Source organism: Saccostrea echinata, unplaced genomic scaffold (assembly GCF_033153115.1).
Source record: "Saccostrea echinata isolate AGI-Se365-2 ecotype Australia unplaced genomic scaffold, CSIRO_AGI_Sech_v1 ptg000001l, whole genome shotgun sequence".
Taxonomy (NCBI): domain Eukaryota; kingdom Metazoa; phylum Mollusca; class Bivalvia; order Ostreida; family Ostreidae; genus Saccostrea; species Saccostrea echinata.
In genome coordinates, this window is record NW_026889750.1 from 8462292 (window position 1) to 8489807 (window position 27516).

Genomic DNA, 27516 nt, shown 5'->3' on the forward strand with positions numbered 1-27516 from the left:
TATAAATTTCTACATATTTATTAAGCTCTCTGTATAAATATGTACTCTATCAAAATTAGCAAAAATTTGTTAAATGTGGTCTAGTCATACTATAATTTGAATATAAAAAAAATATATAATAATTATCACAGATAACAATCATGGATGGAACAAGAAGTAAAAGACAAAATAAAACATTTGATACAGCGCAGACTACATGATACATTCAGCATTATAAATGCTTGATTCAGCCCAAAGATAATACAGTAAAACCTGACTATCAAGGAGCCTCTCAACCTTTGGATTTCTTCTTATCTCAAATTTGGCTAGAAAGTCATATTACTCTTTGATTGGTTCATCCATTTAAAATGAATTCTTTATTCTCAATTAAAATACAAAACAATGCATTCCTAATAACAATCAACTCATACATATTACTGTAAATCACCTTTTATTCGTGAGAACTTTATTTTCGCATATTTACGCAAGACAATGTGCTCGCGAAAATTTCATTCTCGCGTACAATAGCAATCTTTATGATTATATAGAGCAATAACCACTATTTGTGAAAATTTTGTCTCGCTAATAAAGAGACATTGACTATCTTGCGAAAATAAAGTGTCGTGAAAATTTAGTGATCTACAGTACATGCAGTACCACTTCTGAGGTGGAGAAAAAATCTTATCAAAACTAGTAAAAATCAAAAAAAAAAATCTGTTTACACCAAAGCCCTGAAAGGCAACAAAAATTTCAGCAGATAAAACATATGGCATTGAGTTTCTATCACAGAAAAATTGATTAAACATACTAAGCATTACATGTATAAAAATAAATCCTCACTCCCATTATGCATAATGGACATAAAACATAAAAACTGCTTCCTATTTTATTACGTGTAAGTTTGCAATAAGTGCAAGCTCAGTGCCCTGAATAATTACATCAATGTATCTTATAAATACATTATATATCAGACAAACAAACTTTATATCCATGCATAAATAAGGTGACAAATGAAATTATTTGCAATTTAAGCTTTTCAATTTAAAATAGTATTCATTTCTGCAAAATTAATACTCAAGCGCCTTTTAGAGTTACATCACCTTACAATTAAAACATACTCAAGAATACATCAAACCTCATTTTAAACCAATATACATTTGAACTTTTAATTAGTAACTTTACTTGAATACCATGAATATGTTGAATAAGGTTGGAAGGTCCCAACCACTTCTTCTTTAAGCATTAAATAATATCTCAAATTCTCTGAAATCTCAGTTTTTCTCAGCCCCATAGATAGGTTTGACGGTAGATAATAAAAGCAAAGGGGTAAGTCATTAACAACGACCTTGATTCATGAACTCTTAAGGAGCAGAATTTCTGTATTAGCATCAAGACGCAACAGACCCTGTGGAATCAGTTCAGTGAGGAATTCTGAGCAAATATTCAGGCTAAAAATGTCACAATGAAACACATACCCTTGGTAGTAAAAAAAATATCCATGCATGCCTGGCAATTTCTAATACAAACAAAAAACATTCAAATCAACAAAGAAATAATGCTTTAAAGAAATACACAGAACAATAAACATGATAAAATTCAAACACAAATATTCACCTACAATTTAATTTGATGATACAGCAGTGTCTCTAATTATATCTGATAATTAAAAAAAAATACTTTGAAGTTGATGAATTCCACATCTCTTGTGTTCAACAATCAAGAAATAAGTGTTTATCTTCAACATATATACCAGAGTTTATGTAAGATACGTGTACATGTGGCATGAGTCCCACCCACCTCCAGCGACACAAAGAAAGAAGGATAGAAATCCACACCATCAGTTTTATCTCTCATGCTGTTCTTGTTGGCATCTTTTCTAATGGAAAAACTGGAAAATGTTTTGAAAACAGTAAGTTCCACACTCCACTGTAACACCATAATGCTGAAATGCATTCTGTTTCCCTTGCTGTATCAAATCCAACTTCCTTGCAGAAAACATTCACATTCATCAATCCGTTCACAGATAGGACACACAAAATTCAGAGTAGGAGGAGCTAAACAGAAAGTAGGAGGAGCTACCATGATGAGAAGAGAGGTGGGCGGGGCATGGGAGGCATGAAGTCCTCATTGTGTTGGGAGCGGATCTGATCTAGGCCTGTTTGAAACTTGACATGTGGTGACATGAAAGGATTAGGTGGGCTTGAAGTTTTACCTACATCCTACAAAAAAACAAAAATTCATAGATCAGTATTAAAAGCTTCTGAAAGAAATTGTTGCTTTATGGGGACACATTTTGAAAAGTTTTTCCATGTTAATTACAAATTGACTTAGATTTTCTGTCTCAGTGGAACAATCACATGTAGAGATTGAACAAGTAAGGTATCACAGCACATCGTCAGGTTTTAATTGATCAATTCATTTGTGTTAATGTTATACCTAAATACATGTAAATCAATCACACTTCAATCATTGTTAAACACAATCACAAATTCTTGGAATTCTATTCTATAGTGGAATTTCAGAATTAAAGGATATATCCTAAAGCACTACTCCAAAGTTAACTTGTCCAAAAATAGTCTACATTTTTATTTAATGACTAAACATATATATACAATAATTTTTTTTTTTCATAATGATAGTTATGATAGTAATGATATTATCATAATAATGATAAAGCATTTAATCAAATAATAAATATTGAATACCACAAACAATTTTGTTCCACAGAAATTCATTTGGTGAAAAAAAAAATCAATCTTCATAACTGTATTAAAATTTAAATCAAAATTAACTCTTTCAATTTTTTTTAGTGGGTTTTGCTCTAAGAACAATAAAAATCTTCTACACTCTGTAATGCTACAGCAATATTCTCAAAATTAACACAGAGGATTATACTTCAGACTGGAAGAAAACAAGCAGACGAAGACCACGCACCTCTAGGTAGAGAAGCGTACGAGTGAGGCAGGCCGACTGTTACTATACTCCTGCTGCAGGGGGGAGGAGAAGGGGGAGGCTGGGCCCACACGTATCGTACCGGCCTACAAACAAACAACCACAGCTCTAGCTAGACCTGCATCCCTCATACCTACCAAAATCCTGGATCCTCCTCAAACACTACAAGACTACCACCAAAATGATCATGTATAATGATGATAACATGAGGATGAACTTTAACCTTCCCATTAATTATGCACAAAAATAGGTCTAAGGACCCAAGGACTTAAATCCCTTTAATTTGCCATACCTTCTTTTCATTTGTACTGAGAACAATGGAATTTAAAAAAAATAATCCATTTAGCAACATCACTGTAGGTATCAATAAATTAATTAGCTTTCAAATAATTTATTTGGGGGGAATTCAAAATTTTTGAGACCATTCCAAGAAATTTCTCATCAATTAATATTTAGTGACCATTTGAACAATGTTAATATTGCCTTGGATTTTGTTAGATAGAGGGATGCAAGTCAGAGTACACACATTGATTAATAATTAAATCTTTTTCCTGTTGCCCTGGCAACATGAAAAGATTCATTCAGTTTTACATGGAAACATGTTTATATCTCAGATGCATGGAAAATATCGACAACATGAGTGAATTAAAGGATGAACAATCACAGGGTAAAAATTTGGTATGTTAATTTTTGGCTCTGTTAATCAATCTTTAGTTAGCTCTGTACACCAAGTCTTGCATGAAAAATTATGACAAAATTGATGGCTACCGGCTCCCAACCAAAGCTCTGTCATGCCTTCACAAAAGACTTGATGTAGAAGTTACAAAGTTGGGGAAATTGCGCCCAAAATGTTCAAATCTTGTGTTTAATTGAGCACAAGCATGATGTATCATTTCATTCTCATATTTTGTAAATTTCTGTCTCCGAAAAAATTCAGCTCAATCAAGAAACAAGATTTGAACATAAAGGGCTGTGGTGAGAGAACAAATTACATGTTCAGTGTTCAGGAGCTGATGCCAGAAGGTAGTTCAGGAAACTAGAATTCTGAAAATAAAACATCATAGAACCAGTTCAGAGAACCAGTTAACATATAACCACCACCTCATATGTATTGTAGAACATTGTAGAAAATATGTACATTAGTCAAGTAAAAAGTTCCAATTTGCTTCATGTTAGAAACTGTCTCCTATCCCCTTTCAGAATATCACTGCTTTATAATTAAATATCTTAAAGACTTTGAAAGTATATTTTATATTTGTGTATACGTAGAATGTAAAACTAAATTGACCTTTCTTTTTATGAATAAAATTATTCAATTAGTATTGCATGGCTCATGCTTTCCAAGCTTTCAATTTGCGCAGCAATTTAAACAGCATGCATGCAGCAACATTAAGACTAAAGACACATCATGCACACATAAATCTGTGATAATTTATTAATTAAATGTTACAATGTTGGTTAATCAAATTATCATTTAATACTTTGATTTCAATGATCACTATTACATAGAATATATGAGTAAATTTACAAGCTTTGTCAAACTAAGCCGATTTTTGTGTTTGTGCTTGTAATCTTTTTTTTTAAATGATTGCATGCTCAATGCTAATGAAACCCCCTCCTTCCTCTAACCCCCCCCCCCCCCCCCCAGCAAAAAAAAACAAACAAACAAACAATGATTCTATTTGTACGTTTTAAAAAAAAATTCTATCTTTTTTTTGCAATCAATCTGTTTTGAAATTACAATTGATTTCCACTTTTCAAAAATGATACCTTGTACAGTGAACTAAAAATGAACAAGTGCAAATGACCATGCTCTGAGTTCTAAACATGTTATCATAGAAATTAATTTACATATCATGCATATTCACATTAACAACAGACATGCATCCTCCATGTGAACTTTTACCGATTTTTATCCTTCAAGGTTATATTGTCAGGTTTGCTTGACAAAGATGTCTAAGATGTTATAAAATAAATTTAAAAAGTTAAAAAAAATATTATTAAAATAGCAAAGCAAAAGATAGACAGATATATATAAAAATATGATGAGTATATACGAGATTCAATTCTGTTTCTCAGTTCATAATTTAAGATTACTAGAAATTAAAACAATAAAATGAATGCATTTCCTTCAGAAAGTTGTATGGACCTCTTGGAAAAATTCTTATTCTTTTGAAGAATTTTCACTTTCATGTATTGTAACATCCAACATAATAAATACATGCACTCGTAGGTCATTATTATGCCTACTGAAATCACAAAGTACTTGAAACATTAAGAAAGTTAGTGAAATTTGGGAAGGTGTAAAATTAAGAAATGGGATTATATATAAATAGACATGGTAAGCATCAGCTCCATTATTCAAAAATTAGTCAAAATGTTATTTCATATTAATTAACAAACCCATATTTAGTCAATGACATATATAACAATGCATATGCAAATTACTTTATCGCTTGAATGACAGCTGCCATGTGAAATGTCAATTTCACAAAATGCGCAAATGAATGAATGATAAAAAAAAAATTACTCTAACATTTCCCTTGCAAATCAAATGCTAAAGATTACAACAAAAGAATATTTTATGTTTTGAAGCCTTGCATTAGAAATCTTCACCTGAAATGTGATTATGTATGTACTTACTGCTTTGTTAACAATACAGCCATTCCCTCGTATATTGGTGGGGGTGTAACGCTTCAAAGGAGCACTGCCCATCTTCTGGGCTGAACCTGCATAAGGCTGACCTATATAAACAACAAGTACATTTCAATCTTGAATACGTGATGGAAAAATAAAAAACTATCTTAATTTTTTCTAAACAATATAAGAGCAAAATTTCCAAACTAAATTTTAATGTAAACCACAATGCAAATACCCCCCCCCCCCCCCCAAAAAAAAATCATTTCATCTTGTACATTTCCATCCTCTGTCTAAACGCCTTCTTTTGTGCTTCTTCTCACAAAGATAATTTATCATTCATTTCATGTACATATAAATGCTTTACAAAGTTGAATTTCTTTGTGCCCTACCACTGACTGGGTCAGGTCGTGTTGTCTGTGATCGAGACTGTCGGTTCACACTGCTGTTGTCATTACCATACGTATAGGGGCGGGGCTGACCTGTGTGGGGATGGATTTCTTTTCCTGGGGAGGTACCATGGGGGTGCTTCTGTGGGGTTAACACATTAGGCTGTTGTTTCTCCCTGAAAAACAAAAATCAGCTTACAATTCTACAGTTCCTTCCTGTGTACATTCTTGAATATATTACTCATTCATGTTGCAGCATTTTGCAATAATATTATTCAGACTGAATTAAATATTTTTTTTAAATAGATCATTTCTTAAAACCTGGGTGAATCTAGAATTTACTGTAAAACTTGTCTAAACCAGATACACTGTATTGGGTATTCCAATATGCCTATTACATGAAAACTTTTAAGTCCCTTTCAGTAATTCAGTTCTTTAGAATATTGTCAAATCTGGAATGTTATCTGATCCAGCAAAATTTAATGGATCACTGGTGTTCAGATTAAACAAGCTTTACTGCATAGTATTTTTTTTTTAAGGAAAATGAAATACTGTGTATTCTATCCAAATATTTGGATGACTCACCTTCATAAAATTGGGTTCACTTCAGCTATATTATGAGCAGTGAATGCTCAGGTTGACAACCTCTATCTTTTGAGGAAAAAAAATCTATTTTAGACTGCTGGCCTTGACCTACCTGTTTAGGTTTCATTTCTTGACCTATATTTCAGGGTACAAATTGTCTGGTTTGAGTTGGTTGACCTACCTATTAAGGTAACAAGTCTGGTTTGGGTTGAATGACCTAACTTTTAAGGTAAAATGTCTGGTTTGGGTTAGTTGAGCTACCTTTTAAGGTAAACTTAGTTTGGTTTGGATTGGTTGACCTACCTTTTAAGATACTTTTAGTTTGGTTTGGGTTGGTTGACTTATCTTTTAAGGTACACTGAGTTTGGTTTGGGTTGGTTGACCTACCTTTTAAGGGATCCAGTGCATGGTTTAGATTTGTTGACCTACCTTTTGAGGTACACTGAGTCTGGTTTCGGTTCATTGATGTTGACTGTCATCTCCGTCAGACTGTCTGTCTCTACATTCTGATCATCAGGAATGGGTTCATCTGTTTGACGTAATTTTTTTTACATTAAGTCTATTAGAAAGTGATAAACATTTTATATACCCATCCTAATCATTATCATCAGTAATCATCAGTAATTCTTTCCCATTACCAACCATTACTCATTACAGGGTATTTTCTAAGGAAAGTCAAGAAAACATGCAAGTTTTCCTCAACTTTTACACCAGTTAACCTCCTATGATATGCTAAATGTTTGTCAAAATTTTGCTAATGAGTGGAACATGTACTTAGCCCTGGTCAAACATTTAGTCATACTTATGACAAAACCTACCTGCCACCACAGGCTGGGAGGTTGCTGAGGGCTCCTCAAATGCATTTTTTGTAAACCTATGTGCAGCTGTGGTCCAAGCTATTGCCTACAATAAAAATCATATTTTCAGTAATGCCACCATTTAATCTCAAAATACTAAATTCCCCTCTTAAAAATGCATGAATCATCTGTACTGCAATTCAATTTAACCTTGACCATGCAATTCTGACATTCGATCTTAATAAAAAATGTTTATCCTCAATGTAAACTAAAACCATTTTTCAACATTTCAATATCTGATAAAAAGTACTTAAAATCTAAAAGGATTATATATATAGATAAGCTTTCCATAAGAGTATCAGGGCCTTGATTCCTTCAAGCCTGGGATGAATTCTTATTAGTAATTGATCTTAGACCCCTCAATGTAGACACTTAAATGAAGGAACTTGCAAGTGCAAATGTAAACCTTACAACTAATAAGGTGGTTGAGCTGCCTAATTTATGGCCACATTCACCTACTTCGGGAGTCCATAACTGCCATAATTTAATCCTGATCTGCATGTTTCTCCCAAATGAGTATATGTATTATGTGTATGTCTTGATTTTTAAAAAAGAAGTTGCATTTTTGCAATATGATAATTTTTGTAAAATTTTGCTATTTATCTCCTGCTTTTAAGAAATGAAACTAAAGATAGTTTGAGGGAAAAAACATATCTAAATAAATATATGTTTTAAAAGCATTAAAAAAAAAAAAAAAAAAAAAAAAAAAAAAAAAAAACTTAAAATGAAATGAACTTTGATCCTTGAAAAACAATTGTACTGGTACCCATTACAAAAACTACAAATTCACTGGTTATTTCAATATTTAAAATCTGCCCACCTGACCATTGGGTTTACACAGAATGGTTGTGCACTCTGGACCTGTGCCCCATTTCTGCTGCTCCTTCCAAACATAGTCAGATGGGGGCTGGTGTAAAATTGGGTCGTTTGTTCCCGCCCACACTGTAAGGGTACAACTTGGGGGGAATTTCGTCCTTGGGGGAAATCGGTACACAGCCACTGGATGTCCACCGACATTTTGTTGTATCATGTAACCTCCAAACTCTGCCTCCTAAACCCAATAAAAACAAAAATAAATCATTGCAAAATAATTAAGCCATCTTTGTCATGTTCTCTCATTATTTCTCTGTCTTGTTCATTCATTTATTGTGTAAAAAATAGTATTTACATGGGAAATATTCTACTAGTAATTCATCCACAAATTTAAAACACTCCAATTTATCTAATGATGAAATAAGTAAATTTCAAATCAAAATATGTATATACCCTTCAATTAATAATAATTAAATGCCTGCCGGCCTATTGAACATGTAATCCCAACAGTAAAAAATAATTAGTGCTTTTATATTTTAAACATTTTAAGAAGATTACAAGAAAGATTTTTAAAAATATTTCAGACACAAGATTAATTTCAGTATAGTTTATGTTTTTTTAAATACCAAATGAGTCATTTTCACTTAAGACTTCATCTGCAGGCTTCCATTACAAAAAAAAGTCTCTCTTTTACAATGTTGACAGTACATGACAATTTGTTTGTATGCGGTGACCCTTGGTTGAAGTAATCAGATCAATGTAACGGTGCTTTTTAAACAAGCTTATGGTTACATATAAATACCAGCACATGTAAAAACAGTGGTTTAATGTTGCATTGAGTGACTTCTAAAGCTCTATTGACAGTCAGGTCAGATCAAACAAGATGGCCAAGTCCCAAGACATGCCAGAGTCTTTTGTCTTTGTTTCATGTCTAAATATCAAACCCCGGGCAATAATATCATCATAATTATAAGCTTTAATTGTTCAGTTTTATTCATGTTGCAAGCTTGTTATGTTTCAGCAAATCAAAACGTTCAATAATGAAGACATAACAAGAATTTTTACTGGCATCTAGAAATTTCTAAGAGATGTCACTTTTCAAGTTGTTTTTTTTAATTGAAACAATTAAAATATTCCTGAATAGTTTTGTTTTCTTTTAAAATAAAACAGAAGATGGAATTTCTTTGAAATCCCAACTTTGTTATAATAATCTTTCCAAATTTTGTTGTAGTAATTAATTTTTAGTTATTCTTTGAGATGTTTACACAAGATCAAAATTTCTTTAAACCCACTGACCCTTCATCTTCAATGTAATCAGTTTCATATAAGTATACATTTGAGCTGATATATTCATACATTACTTGTTTGCTTTCATATAACTATTAATACATTACAAATGTCTCATTTATACATTACCTGTTTGCTCTCATTCATTAATCGCACATATTTCCCTTCTTGGTTGACTTCTAGAATTTTGATATCACCAACGGCACTGTCAAAAGAATTAGAAGACTCCATTGTCAGTGAATATAAAGTCTCAAATCAGATTTCTTCAAAACTCCACCAGCACAATAAAAAAAAATCAAATCTGTCAACCATCAATATTTAAAGATCACCAAAGAAAATATTAACATAACACAAGAATAGATCCCTGAAAAATTAACTGCCCCTGTTTTCAAAAAAGCAATGTGGGGTTTAGAGGATTACAATGGTTACTAAGTGTAGCTAGTATTGATCAACCAGTAGCTGTAAGGCTGGCACACTGAATTTACTGAACAAGACAATGCTTTAATCAACAGCGGGCCATTTAAATGTTCCGATCTAGAATGGGTACATATTAAAAGCATTATTTGCCCATGGCCGCTTATCAAGTTTCACCTATGTATAAGTTCTTGGATCCACAGACAGTTGGCAAATAATGCCCGACGTCAAACAAGTTTGGGTGAAAGTTTTAAATTGATTTCCTGTGTATAAAGCTCTTAACTGTGGCGGTTTAATTCCAATAATATTCATCATGGTAAATTATACACTTATTATTGGTTTTTTAAAAAACAAAGCAAATGTTTCTAATGCTGTGTAAATAAACTTTATATTTATATAGTTAATATCTTAAATTGTACATTATACACAGAAGGACAAATTTAAAAATCAATTTCTCAAAAATATGCTTTATGTTCATCTGGAAGGACATTTGTAAGCTTTGTAACTCATGGAACATTTATGTGAGGTATATGGACTGGACAAGAATAATTAGAAATCTAGGTTCTTAACGTAGGTCGCGGGTTTGCTGACGTCGTTAAAACTGGGTACGCAATTTATATGATTTGGGCGATTTTCTTGTGCACATTTGATTATGACGTCACAATGAAAAAGAAATCTGCGATGATTTTTGTTTTATTAAATTCTTCAGTATATCATTATTTAGCTATAACTTTTCTTGGAATTGATAGTTTAGTGTTATATTATTGAAGTAACAACTTATCACAAATAATGAAGGCTTTTTACGATTTGTATAGTCGATACAATACTTAGACAAAACTTTTGTTGGAATTTGTAATTTAGTGGAGAAGGCTTATTACGATTCGAATGAAATAAATAATATTATAAATAATAAATAATATTATTAAAAATTTGATTCTTTGTTAACAATCGCATCTTCTCGGGCCTTTCCTGCAAGCTTGGAAAAACAAGTGGTTCTTTTTCGGCTTGTAGAAAAGGCCCGAGAAATTGCGATTGATTTGTTTTCACTTGGTATCGCGAAACCATATGGACACAAGGTTCGACTGACCTTTTTTTCCTTTGATCGTATTTGAATTATCAGTTTGTTTTATTAAGAAAGAATTCATTACTTAAAAAAATCGCAAATACACCTGTTACATCAAAAGATTAAATTTTATTTTTAAACAGGATATTTTTAAAAAATATATAGATGTACAAGTTTATCATAAATTAAATACAAAGATACGATGAAACATTAAGACAATTTTTAGCGACACTGACTTCCTGTTAGGGGACAACTATTTGATTCTGAGGGAGAGGGGTTTATATGTCGGTGAAGGACAGATTATTTATTTCCAAAAACAACTACCGATTATTTATTTCTTCTTCACTGAAAAAAGTCTGACAAGCAAAAAAAAAACAAAAAAAAAAACAAAAAAAAACATCAAAGTTGAAAACTCCCAGGGCGGGGGGGGAGGGGGGGGGGTGTGGAGGGGGGTGCTAGAACTAGTCTTGGACAGATTATTTATTTTCTTGCCCAGTCGAGGACAGATTATTTATTTTCAACATTTTCGAGGACAGATTATTTATTTCCAAAATCTGTAAGCCGCCCCCCCCCCCCCCTGAAATGATCGTCCCCTAAGCAACAGCTTGCAATGCTGTTACCTACAGATTTTATTCGCTACTTTGCTTTCCAACAAGTAGAATTAATGTTTTAAAAAAACTGGCTGTTGATTACGTCAGATAAAATTAATTCTTAAATCCTCGTCCCATTTACCCCTCTGAAAATGTGGTATGTAAAAATTAATATTTTGTTTAAATATATACTGAAAATATATTGTATTTAGCCGGGACGATATTTGGCAGAAATTCGTAGATTTGAGCGCTTTGCTGCATGGTCTAAATAAAAACATTTTATATACTTGACTGAATTACTTGAATTAAGGGATACCGTTTTCCGCCAGCACGCTTGAAAAGAAAAATACACAGCCAAATGTTAGGATACGTCTAATCAACGAAAAAAAGCAAAACAAAACAAACAGAAAAAAAATGGTAAGAAAACAACACATAAAGAAAGTAAATTGGAAGAACGAAACTAAAGAAAATGACTGTTGTTTTACCTCCCTTGCGAGAATTTTCACTAATATAAGACGTGCAAAAACCCTAATCTGAAGAGAAACATGTCTAATAATCATTTCATAGATATTTAATTATCATGATACGATTCACGGGTCACTTGAATGCAGATGGATGTGAATTTCTTTTTTTATAAAAATAAGTTTAGCTTATTTTTCTGCACTGAATACCGGATAGATATTCACGACGTCAAGCATGACGTCGCGATATTTTATGACGTCGTTCTTAAAAATGTTACATTTTGCGATACAAAAGCAATTATCCACATTTAAATTACGCGAAAACTAACCCGAAGACATATTAATTTTTTCACATTGATTTATTTCAAATCAATTCTTTGTTAAAATACCAAAGGGAAAACATTTTCGTCTGCACCATTTAAAAGTTATTGATATTTTTTGAAACAAAATCTTGCCTCAAAACGAGCCGAAAACGACGTTTTTCTCATATAATTCAATAGAATAACGTCGAAAATGTAACGACAACAATGGCATGTTTGGGATTTAATTACATAAAAACGATGCAGACGAATTTTATAAAATTTTCAGAGAATATAAAACGAAGGTAGAGGATTCATATAACTAATTTTCATGGTATGTTTTCGGACACTTTTAAATGGCCTGCAAACCCGCGACCTACGTTAATAGCATTGGACTGTTTCCACAAATAAAAACATTTATGTGAGGTATATGGACTGGACAAGAATAATTAGAAATCTAGGTTCTTAATAGCATTGGACTGTTTCCACAAATAAATTAAGAGTTATCTTTCTTATCTAAATTGATATTTTAAACAGAAATATTTATTTCCTTCTTAAGATAAAGCTTAGTACATGACTACATGTATGTGTTTCTACCTCATCTGACCTATTAAAATTACTCTGTCACTGAACCATGGAATCATCCAATTATTAACAGTTGTGTGTTTTATATAATTCTTTGTAAAGAAAAAGAATCAAAGCAGTTTTATCAAAAAGAGGATTGACTACGATATCTACAAGTGTAAAATTAGGCTAAACAGGAATCCCTATTCTTTATTTAAACAATTGATTTTGAAATCAATATTGACAACCACAAAATAATATGATATTAAATAAAACAGTGAATTAATGAACTCTACGAATTACTTCACACAGTCTAGGAAAAGACATTGGTTTTTCAGCATAATTAGTATGGGTGAGTTCAATTTAGTGGGTTTTTTTTACATGTCAAGACCAGTTAACGTTTATGTGGTTTGAAGTGATGGACGGAAAAGGAAATATCCAAGAACTCGTAAAGTTTGGTCCCTCAAAAATAGATTTTTGTAATAGGTTTAAACAAAAAATGGGAAAACCCTATATCTAAACACACTGCTGCTCAAATATTTCACAACAAAATAAAAAACAAAATTTTTAAAAGTCATTTTTGAAGGGCCAAAAAATATCTGTTACATTTACTGCTTCTTTATTGATGTATTTCAAACTCCTTCTTAGATTCCGTGCTAGTGTACTTCCTGTGATTGTTAAATTTAGAATGACATATATGACCACTATACCTTAGTATGTGTGTACTAGATGGTCTAAGGCGTCTGACCATAGGCCTCCTAAGAAATTTTATATTAACTTTTATTACACACAAAAACAGATTATTCCTTAAAGTAATATTCTTTTACACCTTGAAACTATCTTTGACCTGTAAACACAATAAAGCCCAGTCTACCTTGTGGGACACCCAAATACCTTCTCTCCCCCCCCCCAATACTCTACAATACTCTAGTCTACAGAGAGTTATAAGTATATTTAGGTGTGTTGTACCATTTAACATACTCTTGTAAATTCTGTCAATCTACTAAAAATACCAATATTAATACTCAGTAACTCAGGAAAACTTTTATGTTTTTTTTATGTTCAAAGTATTTTTCATTTACCATCTGTTATCAAGATAAATGGAAACAGAAGTTGGGGAACTATATACCTTAATATTCTTTTTCAGAGTTACATGTACTAGGGATGGGTATTGCCAAAAATTTCGTATCGCGATATATCACGATTTTTCCCCATGATATCACGATAATATCATGATATTTTTACAAGCAATTTTTACAGTGATTTTAAATGAATATTCATAATTTTTCCGAAAAATATGCTGGAAAAACATAACTTAACTTTTTTCATTTTTTTATTGACATAATATTAATATCAAGCAATTGTGGATGCTAGAATGTCTTTCTTTTACCCTTTTCAACATTTTTTACACTTCCTGTAATTATAATTTGAAAGATTGAACAAATAAATGAATAATTTTCTGGAATTTATAAATATGTACCTAAATACCGGTATTTCAGTCTCCGTATCACGATACGTATCACGCAATTAAAAATCGGTAAACCGATAAAATCGCACATCCCTAAGAGTTATGCAAATGAGAAGGGTTGGCAGATGTATAAAAAGATAAAGAATTTATATTTAGTTAATGATTACTAAGGCAAGAAGAAAATATTTTAGACATTGGCAGATGCAGCTATGAAAAAGTCAAAGAGAGCAAATTTAATTAGATCGAAGCTTAAAACGATTCAAAAGTTTAAAATAAATACTCTGGCAATAACGTCAGTAAATATTTACTAAATATTGTGCTTATTTCACTTTTAACAAATATAATAAAAGTTACGTTCCATCACAGGTATCCTAATCTGATAGAACACTTACAGATCTGTAGCTTACCAGTCTGAAAAAAAAAACTTCAATGGATGACCATCCCAATTATTTTTTAGACCAGTGACCTACAGATCTGCAGCTACTACATACTGGAAATTTATTGGCCCATAACTACACCAGATTGTCTGTATTGCAAAAATATTTTTGAAATAAGAGGAACTGAATCCTGTAGTATGTTGTGCTGGGGAATACCTGTAAATCATTTGTTCTCAAATTAATGCAATGCTGTATTGCCTGACCAAAATACAGCATTGAAAAATTTGTGTGATTTCCAATATTTTTATAAAGTCACACTGGGGGGAATGTGATAGACTATGCAAGTCTGCCATACATCTATGACTTTGATATAAGTACATGTACTTACAGTAATATATCTTCTGCAATCATATATCATGCTTTTCAAAGATTTTCATTATTTGTTACAAAACTTTGGTGTTATTTTTTTTAAAATAATGGATTTCAAAGAAATTTCTTCCCACAAATTGTGATTCATAGACCAATTCTTAAATTTTCCCTAAGCCCATGACCAAATGGTACCAGTATATATATGTATACATTTTAACCTTGTTTAAAACTCGAAAACAATAGCACACATCAAAAGTACGAAGAATACATTTTGTCAAAAGAGTAAAACCAGTTTCTGGCTCTGCATTCAATAAATTAAATAAATTAAAATAAATTAAAAAATAATAAATTCATAAAAGTTTTAAGAAAAAAGTGGTATTTAACATTCAAGATGAATGAAAATATTCACAAAATTGCTCTCGTTCTGCTTAAAAATTTCAAATAAAAAAAGAACAAATGAAACAGTTACAGAAATTGGTTCACTCAACATATCAAGGTCATAACACCCCTGGCAATAAACTAAGGTCAAACCGATGCATGCAGGGAACTAACAGCAGTGAAGGAACACACACATATCCATGTATAATGGATTGCAAAAGCACTATATCTACATAGGGTGGGCAAATACTGAAGAAAAGATAAAAAAAAAAAAAGGATTTATAAGCAAGCAGAAGGTGAGAGGTGTACCTAAACACAAGAGCGTCCTTGGGCAGTAAGTGTCGTGGATACTCGGGGGTCTCTGAACGACTGCAAAAGGGCAGACTAATTACATTAAAATTGTAGTAATTCATTTCTACATGGAATTTTAACCATTTTGGTATCAATCCATGTATTTCCTATCAATATAATGTGGGATTGGATGGGTATCTTATTGTACAAGTTCTTGTAATAAATGCCTGATATGTAAATAATTAATTTCATCTTATATGATGAAAGATTAAACATCCTTTCACAAAGCTTTGTAAGAATCGAAGCTTCATATCTTAAGATTTTAGAAATTAAGCAACTGGTATATCTTTTAGCTGTTTGATAAATACATGACTGCATGTATGATCTTTCTACTTAAATAAAAACAGGCAAAGCCTATACACTTTCATGTACTTGTGATAAACATTTTTTTTTCTCCTGAAGTTACCAATATCTTGGATTTTGAGAGACCAAATGAAAAACTTAGTAAAAAGTTTCATATTATCATGATTATATGTGTCTTAATTTTGAACTGAACATAAGATTGAAAGCTGGTACTAACAAACACAATTGAAAAATATGATTGTATAATATCATGCATACAGAAGAAGATGAAACATAATTGAAAAACAAAGAAGATATATCACACTTCTACTTTTAAATACATGTATGACAGTATGTATATTGTATTTGCAAATTATACAACAATATGGTCATGTGACAGTCACATGACTGAAGGTATTACCTGGATGTGGCAGTGCTGTAGTCATGGTATACTGAACTCTGATACTTCTCCATGCTTGATTTACTCCTCTGCTGTTTTTGTGGGGGTGGGGAGGGGGCCGTGTACAGGGTTTCCCTGGCAAGGTCACGGAACATCTCATCAAAGTAATCCTGACCTTGACCCATGCTGGTAGGAATAAGAGGGACATTCTGACCTCTGACATGAGCCCCAGCTGTTAACAAAAACAAAATGTCCATGTCATAAGATAAAGAGTGTGATTAAGCCACAAACTAGTAGTTTACAGTCTGCACAAATTACACATTACATGTAACAACAAAGTTGTCAAATGTATCATTGCTAACATTTAGCTGTATTTTTAACTATCAATTTATATAAGATGTTCATATTTTAAAGCATAAGTGACAGTTTAGCATAAAAACACACAATTTTAAGAGATTGTTTTACAAGTCAAAAAAGAATGTGCTGCAATCAAGCCTTCATTTCTAGCAAAACAAAGACAATGTGTTGATTGGGGATTTATTAACTTTTCTCAGATTTGAAAATGAAACTGTGAAACACTCTAGAAAATAGGTTATTGCCAAGTCCAAAAAGATTTTTTCAGAATAAGTAGGAAATTGATCACTGCCACAACAATCCAAATTATTTTTCTAAGAGCAAAGAGCTGAGGTGCCTTATACACAGCACTCATGTGAGGATACCTCTATACTGTTGGGGGGAGGGGCATGGGCTGTCTGTGCTGTCACTCACTGTGACATCAGAGACCCGCCTACATATGGGTGAAGAGTAATATCTATCAGTTTTGGGTCTCTCTGGGATTTTATAAATATTTCTAGCTGCCTCCCTTGATTCACTATCTTTTGAGGAAGAGTATTTGGCACTCAGGGGCCTCCTAAGGGGGGGACTATTTGGCTCGTCTGTAATGTAATCAAATAATTGGAATATATATATACCCAAAGGTAAGGAACTCTGGAAATCATTCAACAAATGTCAAGAATCTAAGAATTGCACAGCACATGCAAATTTTACATTAATTACTTCAAATTTCCCTCTTTAAAAAATGAGAGTTCACTGAGGTTTTTTAATTTTCTAATTCTGTTCATATTTTTTAAGCTAAGCTCTGTTCTTTTTTTACTACCAGTAAATAAATTCATGGACTCTATACAGACATGCATTAAGACTATACACAGATATTGTACCATTACCAAAATGAATATCATGCAATAATTCCTAATAGTTTGCAGAATTACTTATCATATCATTCCAAATTCAATATACTACCAGGCTTCCTATGTGCAGGGTACCTGTTTTGTTTTCAGCTAAGGATTTTGGCAACATTGCCTTTCCCACAATAATTGGCAACTTAAATTTCCCTTTCAGGCCATAAATAATTTTCCCTTTAATTTCTGCAGGCAAAGTACAAAACATCTATCTAATCTCTTGTATGGATTTTTGGTTAAATTAGTATTACTAATGTAAATAAAAGTGACTATGATTGAAATTATCTTTCAGCTTACTCAGTATTTTTTTTTTCAATGTACATGTACTTTCTTCAGTATTCTTCAGTACAAAAGGTACAGCAGCATACAATCTAATTACCTGGGGCAGACTTGGCTCTCATCACTGGCCCCACAGGGCGAGGGGTGGTGGGGGGTGAGGGCTCGATCTGCAGTTTGTTGTAACTGGGTGTTGTCTGGTATGTATATCGAGTCCCTCCCCCAAAATACTCCAGTCCCACACCGGCTGCATCCAGTTCTTCTGATGTCACAGGATCATACTGAGGAATGTACTCGTTCGTCAGATTTGGGGCGGTCAGTGGGGCAAAGGAGGGAGACATGGGAGGGGCAGACGGCTGGGTGTAGGAGGTCATGGAAACAGCAGGTGGAGGGGCGTAGGTCATCGTTTCTGCACAGGTTACAGCTGCAGTGTCTGCCTGAGTTGTGGAGGTATAAGACATAGTGTTTGTTACTTCCTCTGATGGTACTTGCAACCTGAAATGGCAAGACATTAAAGTTCAATAATCAACATTATTATGAAAGTATGCATTTAAATAATTGTCAGACACAAAATTTATACTGTTGACACAATCTGTGCTGTCTTCAGTATGGATCTATATTTTTGTTTTATGGTCTTAAAACAACCTAGCAGTTATAACATACGTACTGGGACACTCAAAATTGCTTCGATAAAGCCATCATCCAATATAGTGTATATCTAGGTGATATTTTATTCATTAAATTTTGTAAAAACTAATGATTTCTTTCTAAGCAGGTACTCTCTATAGCTGTGTTTGCTTTTACCATTTTTCACAGTTTTTGAAAAATGAGAAGTAAGCATGGGCATCAGCAGGATTTTTTTTTTTCAAATCATAATGTCAAAAAGAAATTTAGAAATTTTGGGCATAAACATGAAGACTTTGCAACTGACCTTTTTTCCTCCTCCTCCAGGAGAGCTTTCAGGGCACTGATCTCTGCCTTCAGTGGCATGTGACAGTCATGTGACTGGCTTGCCTCCCTTATCTTCACAAACAGCATGTCCTGGACGTCCTTCAGCTTCTTTGACATGGCCGCCACCTGTTCACTGGCCCGGGCTCTTTCCTGGGCCACCATCTCCTCTAGGGACTCTTTCTGGTGATTCAAATTCTGTATCTGTGCATGATAAAAATAATTTTATTTTTATAAAATGATGCTTATGTTTGAGTTACAATGGTATTGAGAATACTCTCTGCATTTATAATTTAAAGAATAAAACTCTTATGACTGTATCTATATTTTAAATGTAACATGTATATATGATTTAAGTATTTATGATTAATTCATCTTGTCAAGAAACTTATTTTGTGATGAAATCGCAGAGGATCAATTTACCTGTCCTTCAAGAGAAGTAATCTTAGCTTTGAGTTCCACAATTTGTCCCAAAATCTGTGATTTCTCTGTATTCAGTCTATCAAATGTTTTTGCATCATTTTCCATTTGAGTTTTCAATGCAGTTATCTAAATAAAAAAAAAGACCATAAAAAAGAGAAGAAAACAGACAAATATGCTAAAGATAAGGATTAAATTATCAAAAGAACCTTGAAGGAATTCTAATATATTCAATTAACCAGTGAAAATTGTCAAAATCTACCAATGAAATATCTCTCAGGGTTACAAAGTTAATAATTTACTCCCAAAATTCAGCAGCAGCTATGCTTTTCAAGATTTATAAAAAGACCCACATACATTTCTGTTATAGGTTTCCTCCAATTCAGCCTTGAATCGTGCCATTTCCTCCTCTGCAGATTCTCTGACCTGTTGAAGCAGAGCTGACACAGATGTATCGGATTTGCTGTACTGTCGTATGCGGGTCTCCAGACTGAGTATGGTAGCGTTGGCGTTCTCCAATCGCTCTCTCAATTCTCTGATCTGCTGGCCCTGAACTTGGTTATCAAACTCCATCTTTTGGGACATTAGGTGAGCCTTCTCTTCTGATTCCTGTCTCATCAGCTGTTCCTTCTCATATCTAAATCGAGGGAACACACAGATCTTGTTAAAAATAATAATAATCCATATATCATAACTATTAAGTCACAATGCTCTTGATTTTTTTTTAAATGGAACAAAATCATTGTTATTGCACTTGGGTAAAATTAATACTTAGATAAATTTTTCAAATAATACATTAGACAAAATGCAACCCAAAAGATACATTTCGATAATTCTAGAAAAAAATTATTCATGTATCTATTGACCCGAAGTCAAGCTCTTGAAAATGAGGATAAGCTAGGTCAGAGTTAGGATCAACTACTTCAAGGCCTTTTAGAACTAAATCATCCAAGAGGAGAATTAATTTTTAAAATATTCCTGTTTTGACAAACCTGCGCTTTAGAGTTTCAATCTCCCTTGTCATTTTTTCAGCGTCTCTTGTCAAATTGTTGATGTCATCAAAAGGTCGACCTGAACTCCTTCTGGACTCAGAAACCTCGTTTTCTAAAGACTGGATTCGTTTATGACTGATGTTAACTTCTTCCATTAGTTTCCTATTTTTCTCTGTTTCTACCATTAATCTATTAAAAGGATGATGAAATTTTGTGTAAACATATTAATTTTCAAATTCTCACATTTCTTCAATATCATGTACAATAAGAATTTCAAAAACACAATTTCTTAAATTCTAAATATCTGAATTCTTACAAGACTAAGTGTACAACTGAATTTAGACAATTATTACACAAACAAGGTCGACAAACCAATTTAGAGGGTACATTTATGACATGTGATAGTTAAATTATAAAATTAGGTCATGGATGACAATGGTTGAAACATTAAACAAGGTGTTAAGTAGATTGGTATGGGGTTTACAGCACTGTAACATCATTAGGTAACACATTTAAGTAATGGGAACTGCTATGGATTTCCTACCTTATATCAGGGTCTTGTTCAATATAACTGTTGAGACATACATACAGATAAATAATTTCAAAATAACATTTTTAAAGCTTCATCAGCTACTGCATCATAACTACTGTACTCTACAAAACATTTACCTTATTTTCATTTTGCCTTCTTTTTGTCATTCTCCTCTAAATTTTTTACCTAAATTACACTGGACTTACATGTATCTATCAAATGGGGCAAAATCATTGGGGGGGGGGGGGGTTAAAATATACAGAAAAATTCCTAGATGCTGTAATTCTGTTATTCAACTTTATGTGCTTGAGAAAAGCAATTACTTAAGGTTACTGCACTGTATTTTATGGTTAGTAGGTAAACTGTACAAGTTCTTTTTCTTTATCAAAGCACAGTAAATTTCCATCTTCTTTATCATACACTGAGGAAACAGTATGTGTCATATAAACTACCATATTCATTATTTGCAAAATTAAGCATTCAGTGAACATAGAAAATTTGGGATCATGGAGGAATGTTGTTTATATAATAATTAGACCTTCCTTAATATCTACATCATACCCAAAAGGGTTGAGTTAAGCATTATATATTTTCAAATCCTCAAGAAATAAATGTGATTTAATTAATACTATCTGTTATTCAAAAGATTAGTGGAACTGAATAAAAGAAAGGTGTAATTCATTTGAACTTATCTCCCTTTAACTGAAGATAGGTATAGTGTATACATTTTCAGATAATTTATTTAGATCTACCTATCTTCAATTTATTTGGAGATAGGTTCAATCATTTAAAGATAGGTATATAGACAAATATTTGAGGACAGTTGCAAATAATTAAACATATGTTGAATTGGTGTTAAACAGAGTTCAGCACATAAAGATACTGGTACTCATTTAGAAAGGTTTTTCATTCAAGCAGAAGAACTTTCCTGCAAGCTGAATAAATGACTCATCTATAATTTGTAATGGTTCGCTAATGAGGAATATGGGTAAACTGTATATACATGATAAAAGGAAGACTCCTGTATAATATCAAATAAGTCCTTACTGTATACATGGTTACTTTAGCCACATGATATTTATGCCTTTTCACACTTGCAAACAATTTATTCACAGTTTTAAATTCACCCGGACACAAATTTGTTAAAGAGACAATGCTATCCCTTTTGAATTTGCCCAGTTTTAAATTCACCCACTCACAAAGAGGGAGAGAGGGGCAAAAATAAAATGGGCGAAAATTTCTCTGTATACAGTAATTTACAACGTAGAATTACCTGCTCTCCAGATCTAAGGAAAACTGTTTACTCTTGCTATACTGCATCTGATATGAATTCCTTTCTTTTGTAACTTCTTCCAGTTGTTTCCTAGAATGTGAATACTTTTATAAGTAAAAAACTACCTTAAAAGGAAAGATGTATGTATAACATAATATTGTTTTGAATTATTGATCCACTTTTATGTAAAAATTGATTACTCTCTGTAGAATTTTTTTCAGGTTTCACTTGATAAATATTATTACAATTATTTTAATGTAAATGTGTATGGTTTAAACATGGTATTTATAGCACAACACAAATCTACAGTACAAATTATTTCCAAACTTCCTGACAACAACAGGTCAGTCTTACCTAACATTGTCCAGTTCTCTTTCATACAGATCCTTCAGAGTGGCGAGCTCATCTTCTAAAACCTTTGTAGACTTAATGAAAGACGTTGCATCCACCTGATGTCCACTCTGTTCTCGTAAATGGCGGACCTTCTGGATGTACGCTGTGAAGCGGTCATTAATCCGCTGCAACTCCTCTCGTTCCTGTGTCCGATTACACGGTTGTTGGACATGAGTATTTGAGTAATGCTCGGTCATTCCGTAGCTCATTTTGCTTGGGCTGTGAGTAACCTTGCGTATAGAACCTGCACTATAGCTCCTGTTGCTGTAACGACTCGAATACCCTGAGTCCACTCGAGCATATGGATTCTCCACTATGGGAGTTACAATCGGTTTGTTGAATGAGTCTGTCACGTTTGTGCAGCGACTCTCAGGTCGCAAATGAGGTTCAGAACTTGAAGACACAAAATACACCTGTTTATTAAATGGTTTTGTGGAGGGTGAAATCTTGTCTTTGAGGAAACTCCTTGAGGTAACAAAGGAATGCCTGGATTGAGGTCTAGGTGGTTCTTCTACAGTGGTAGGAGGTTCTGGCTCAGGTACTGGTTCCTTTGTATCAACTTCCTTGGTTTCTAAATGGAGGAAATCTTTTTCTTTTATATATGTTGAAAATATTTTGTAAACTTCTTTGAGAGATGTGTATGTAAAACTTGGACAGAATGAATCTTGCAGAAAAAATCAAAATTATTGTATCAAGTTGCATATCTCAGTGAGAATCAACCTTTGGTACCTTTGTTGCATTTTAATTAATTTAATGAATTCCTCCAATGTAAGATTTTATATGAATACAATACATGGAAATAATGATGGCATTAATTCAATTTTGCTCTTGATGGTCCTTAACCAATGAGTGCTTAATTTTGAATACAATAAGTACATGTGCACATACATTGTTTCGAAGGCAAATGTATCCAATTAATCTATACAAAAAAGTTCTTATTTCCCATTTGGTAATAAAAATATAAATGCTTTTTTTATATGGAGGTAAGAAGGTATTCGCTTAAACAATATAAAAATATTGCATTTAGTTGAGGGTAACACTGAAAATCGTTAAGTAAAAAAATTATTTCTTCATCATGGCCATGGAGGCATTGTAAACCTAGAGCTATACACCTTCCATGGACTGACCTGAGTGATTATGTTCCTTGTTGCTGCCTGAGTTGTTGAGTGAGTGCTCAGCTGTTCCTGAATAGTCAAGTTCAGGGATAACCAGCTGCAAGGTCTGCTCCTCGTCTGGGGTGGAGGATCTAAGAAGGTGCTGGGGGTGGGGCTGTAGATTAGGGTCACCGTCCCCTAGATGTGTGATAAAAGGGTTATCCTGTGATGGACCCCCACTCAACCTACAAAACACAGACCATACATCTATACATGACTCTACAGATTTCTCCTCATTTTTTTTTCCACAGGACAATTGATTGAAAAAAAATCAATTGGATCTGAAGACCTGGTAAACTGATTGATGTTTTCTCATTACAGAATCATGATAAGAGGAAACTTTGCTGAACATCAGCTTCCACAAGTCTTGCATGATTCTAGTCTAAGACAGAAAGTAGCTTACTGATAGTAAGAATAAAATCTGAAGCTTTAAATTCTTGTGATCAGCAATTCTTTATATCAAAGATATATGTATTTATATCCATAATATATAAAATTCAAATCTCTACTTCATGTTGATTTCATTAAAATATGCAGTGACAATTAAAATACCTTTAGAATCCCTTTCACTGCACTTAATATAATCTTTGACAAGTGGTATAGAGTGTTTGACACAATACAAGACGATCCACTTCAACTTTAAAAGCTATTGACATTATCCTTTTAAGAACAAAACTCTTCATGGACACACACCCAATGAATGTAACACATACACTGCAATCATTGTATTTAAGGAAGAATGCTCTTATTTTATTACAGACTAATTGAGTCGGCTAGACAGTTAGTGACCTTAGACTGGGTAAAAGGGACGATAAATATTTGGTAACTATACATATAAGGCACTTCACAACTGGAGAATCCCCGTGTAACAGATAGAAATACTGTTTATTTTAATGTTCCATTTTATCCAAACATTGGACATTTAAATGCACTTCGCATTCCCCATATCAGTGATGAACTCTTCCTTACCAAAACTTTGATTCCGAGTACGATAACAATGTCAAACAATAATGTCATAAACGAAATCTAAATCATTGATGGCACCTATTTGAAATCTCTCGAGCAAATATTTCATTTGTTGGAAAGGTGTATATCAACTCTGCAAAAATTGATTTTTCGTCAAGTCTTATCACTTTAAGACTGACTTTTGATTAACTTTGACTCTAGGAAAACTTGGCATTAACTTGGTTTGGATTTTATACATGTATATTACTTTATGACATACAATTTTTTCTTGTTAATTTCATATGCAGGTTGTATACTTTGCAATAATTTTTAAACAAAAGTTGGTTAACTTTTCTCTTTGAAATCCTGGCCTCACTTCCATGACAACAACAGAATAATGGAAATATGGATCTGCAAAATCAAATGTGCCAACCATATACAAACACCATAATGGCATTATCTGACAGCCATTCCTAAGTCTACATGAATTATTCATAAAATAACAAAGCAGCTAGTATTTTCCTTTGTAATAACTCGTCTGAGAAAACATTGATTCTTTGATGTATAAAAAAATAGAAAATAAAGGACAACTTCAACATCCTGATTATGTTGTATATAAAAGTCAGGCTCTCATCTCAATTTCTGGTTATTATTCGGAGATTCTTTCATGTCTGAGCGGTTTGCTTTGAGGGTATTTGTAAAATTTCTGAATGAAATACAATAGATATTCAAACAATCAATTTATTTGTCAAACTTCAAACATGGAATGCAATCAGGTGGTCAAATAATGAAAATTTATGACTGTGAAAGCTAGAAAGATTTTTAAGGTTAAAACAGCAGAATAAAAAGCCCATACCTCTAGTTATTCTTCAATACTATCAATGATTAACTGGAATATGAACACAATTTTTTCATCACTTACTTTGAAGACTGTGTGTGTTTTAAAGAATCCTTTTTCTTCTTGTGTTTTTGAGGCATTTTAACTCAAAACATTTTCTCATATTAATTAATCTCATCCACCAGGCAAGAAAGGTAGAACTTAAAAACACAGATCATCAATCAATGTGGATTCCCACTTCCAGTAAAATAGTAAAACAATGTATCTATGTATAGCTAATAAATCCATATGATTCTATGGATCCAATGCAATGCCTTAGTCTCTGTTAGACACGCTTCAATTCTCCACAATGTTGCCAGTCCATTAGAAGTTTTAAACATAAAACCATTTCCATAATCATATCTGACTGGTTTTAGATAAATCCTTCTATTTATCAAATGAAGATAATCCCTGACTTTAATACAAGCTTCAACAAAAACAGTAACTCACTGTGTGTCTACCTTTAAATTTTTTTTCAACTTTACAAATGTAAGATAATTCAAAGCTTAACACTTAGACACAAGACAACTATTTTGAAATTCTGAAATTGTTTGAATAATGACTTGAGCAATTCAATGTACCTCAAATGAACATTCTGTCTGGTACTTTGTGAGAGAAAAAAAAGTTGAAATCAGGATACAAACAGATGAATCTTAATCTGATTAAAGTTACATATTAATAATGATATTTATGACCAATCCATGGCAATGAAAAACAAAACAAAATGTGTTCTTCCTGCACAAAATAATTATCCCTGTCCACAACAAAGTAGAAAGTACTGTTCGTATGACCTTGACATAATTTATACCATGGCATCTGCAACCTCAAAGTAGGAAGTACTGTATGACCTTGACATATATGTCATGGCATCTGCAACCTCAGACCTTTCTTTCGGAATTGAATAAAATGATGTTTCTATGAATCAGCTGAGTTCAACACTTTTGACCAAGGTTAAACATATTGCGTTGTAAAAGAACAGACAGGCAAATGTGGAGTCTCCAAAATGTTTATACTGAGGGCTAGAAGCATAAAGATACAAGGATGGGAAAAATTATCAAGATAATATTACATTTCAGCTATTTGTCTCAAGAAATTTAATAAGGGAAAAAAATATACCCCCTTCCTAATAAATCATGTTTTATCAGGTAGCTAGAGGGTATATATTTTTTAATATAAGAAAAATAAATATCAACAGGTGCCTGTGAACTGATCTACTCAATTAATGAAATTGTTCTTATGAAAAACTTGGCACACTATAGATTACTGAATTAAATGTAAAACCCACTAACTATGCACCAATTGGCCAAATCACCTTAATTCAAAGTTTATCATTGGCCTTGAGAACGCAGTGGCATGCTATGAATACCAACATGGAAAGATTTTAAAAGTTTGAATACCATCCTCTCCATGCAAAGACTAAAAAAATCCATCTCTCACCTTAGCACCTGGGCCATTTAACACACAATTCAAGTGGAACAACTGCATTTAAAAAGAAAATCCACTTTCAATGAATATCCCTGCCTACATAGCTTCACTTCTCGCTTGTCAAAGATTTTTTGGCTGGCAACGAGGGCCGTACATGGGTAAACATTGTTACCAGCGGACTGCAGGGTAGTTTACGGTCTGACATGGTCTTTTGTCAAAAAGTCAATGGGTGTTTAGTTAAAGGGCTTTGATAAACGATCATCTTGTGATTCATGTCTAATACAACGTTCCTGAGAACAGCAACGGAATTCCACCCCACCCAATTGTTCTCTGTAATGGGAGTTTAACACTTATGAAGTGTTTCAATAATGTACTCCCTATACAACAGGTATAGGTGTAAAAAAAAAAAAAAATAAATCTGTTTCCTGCTTCTGATCTCAAGATCCTTAATGCAAAATGCATGTTAGAGTCTAGAAAATCTTCTATGACTATTGATGACTTACTTAACTCTTCATCTCTACTCAGATG

General features: G+C 32.8%; 1 protein-coding gene across 4 annotated transcripts; it reads right to left on the reverse strand.

Moving 5' to 3' along the window:
• LOC133184579 (lamin-L(II)-like) lies at positions 1-27150 on the reverse strand. 4 transcript variants are annotated; one of them, XM_061319686.1, is made up of 19 exons: positions 27001-27150; positions 23715-23926; positions 22549-23158; positions 22195-22284; positions 20390-20578; positions 19755-20034; positions 19401-19526; positions 18961-19181; positions 18133-18524; positions 16537-16747; positions 15792-15851; positions 9629-9704; positions 8220-8450; positions 7361-7445; positions 6972-7071; positions 5961-6133; positions 5575-5675; positions 3924-3975; positions 2063-2198 (listed from the first exon to the last, which is right to left on the reverse strand). In XM_061319686.1, exons 1-18 carry the CDS (start codon positions 27015-27017, stop codon positions 3928-3930), a joined length of 3222 nt encoding a protein of 1073 aa, XP_061175670.1. In that variant the 5' UTR covers positions 27018-27150; the 3' UTR covers positions 2063-2198; positions 3924-3927. The 4 variants fall into 4 exon arrangements, with proteins under 4 accessions (XP_061175648.1, XP_061175664.1, XP_061175670.1 ...); XM_061319672.1 differs by lacking the exon at positions 3924-3975 and adding an exon at positions 2914-3017 and having other exon boundaries at positions 2064-2198; XM_061319664.1 differs by lacking the exon at positions 3924-3975 and having other exon boundaries at positions 1-2198.
• Between the last annotated feature and the right edge of the window lie 366 nt (positions 27151-27516).

Excerpts from the sequence above, each read along its gene's own strand:
- LOC133184579 (XM_061319664.1), bottom strand. Across the intron at positions 22,285-22,548 it reads AGAGAACTGGACAATGTTAG|GAAACAACTGGAAGAAGTTA; the intron begins GTAAGACTGACC and ends TTCACATTCTAG. Across the intron at positions 8,451-9,628 it reads TAATGAATGAGAGCAAACAG|GAGGCAGAGTTTGGAGGTTA; the intron begins GTAATGTATAAA and ends TATTGGGTTTAG.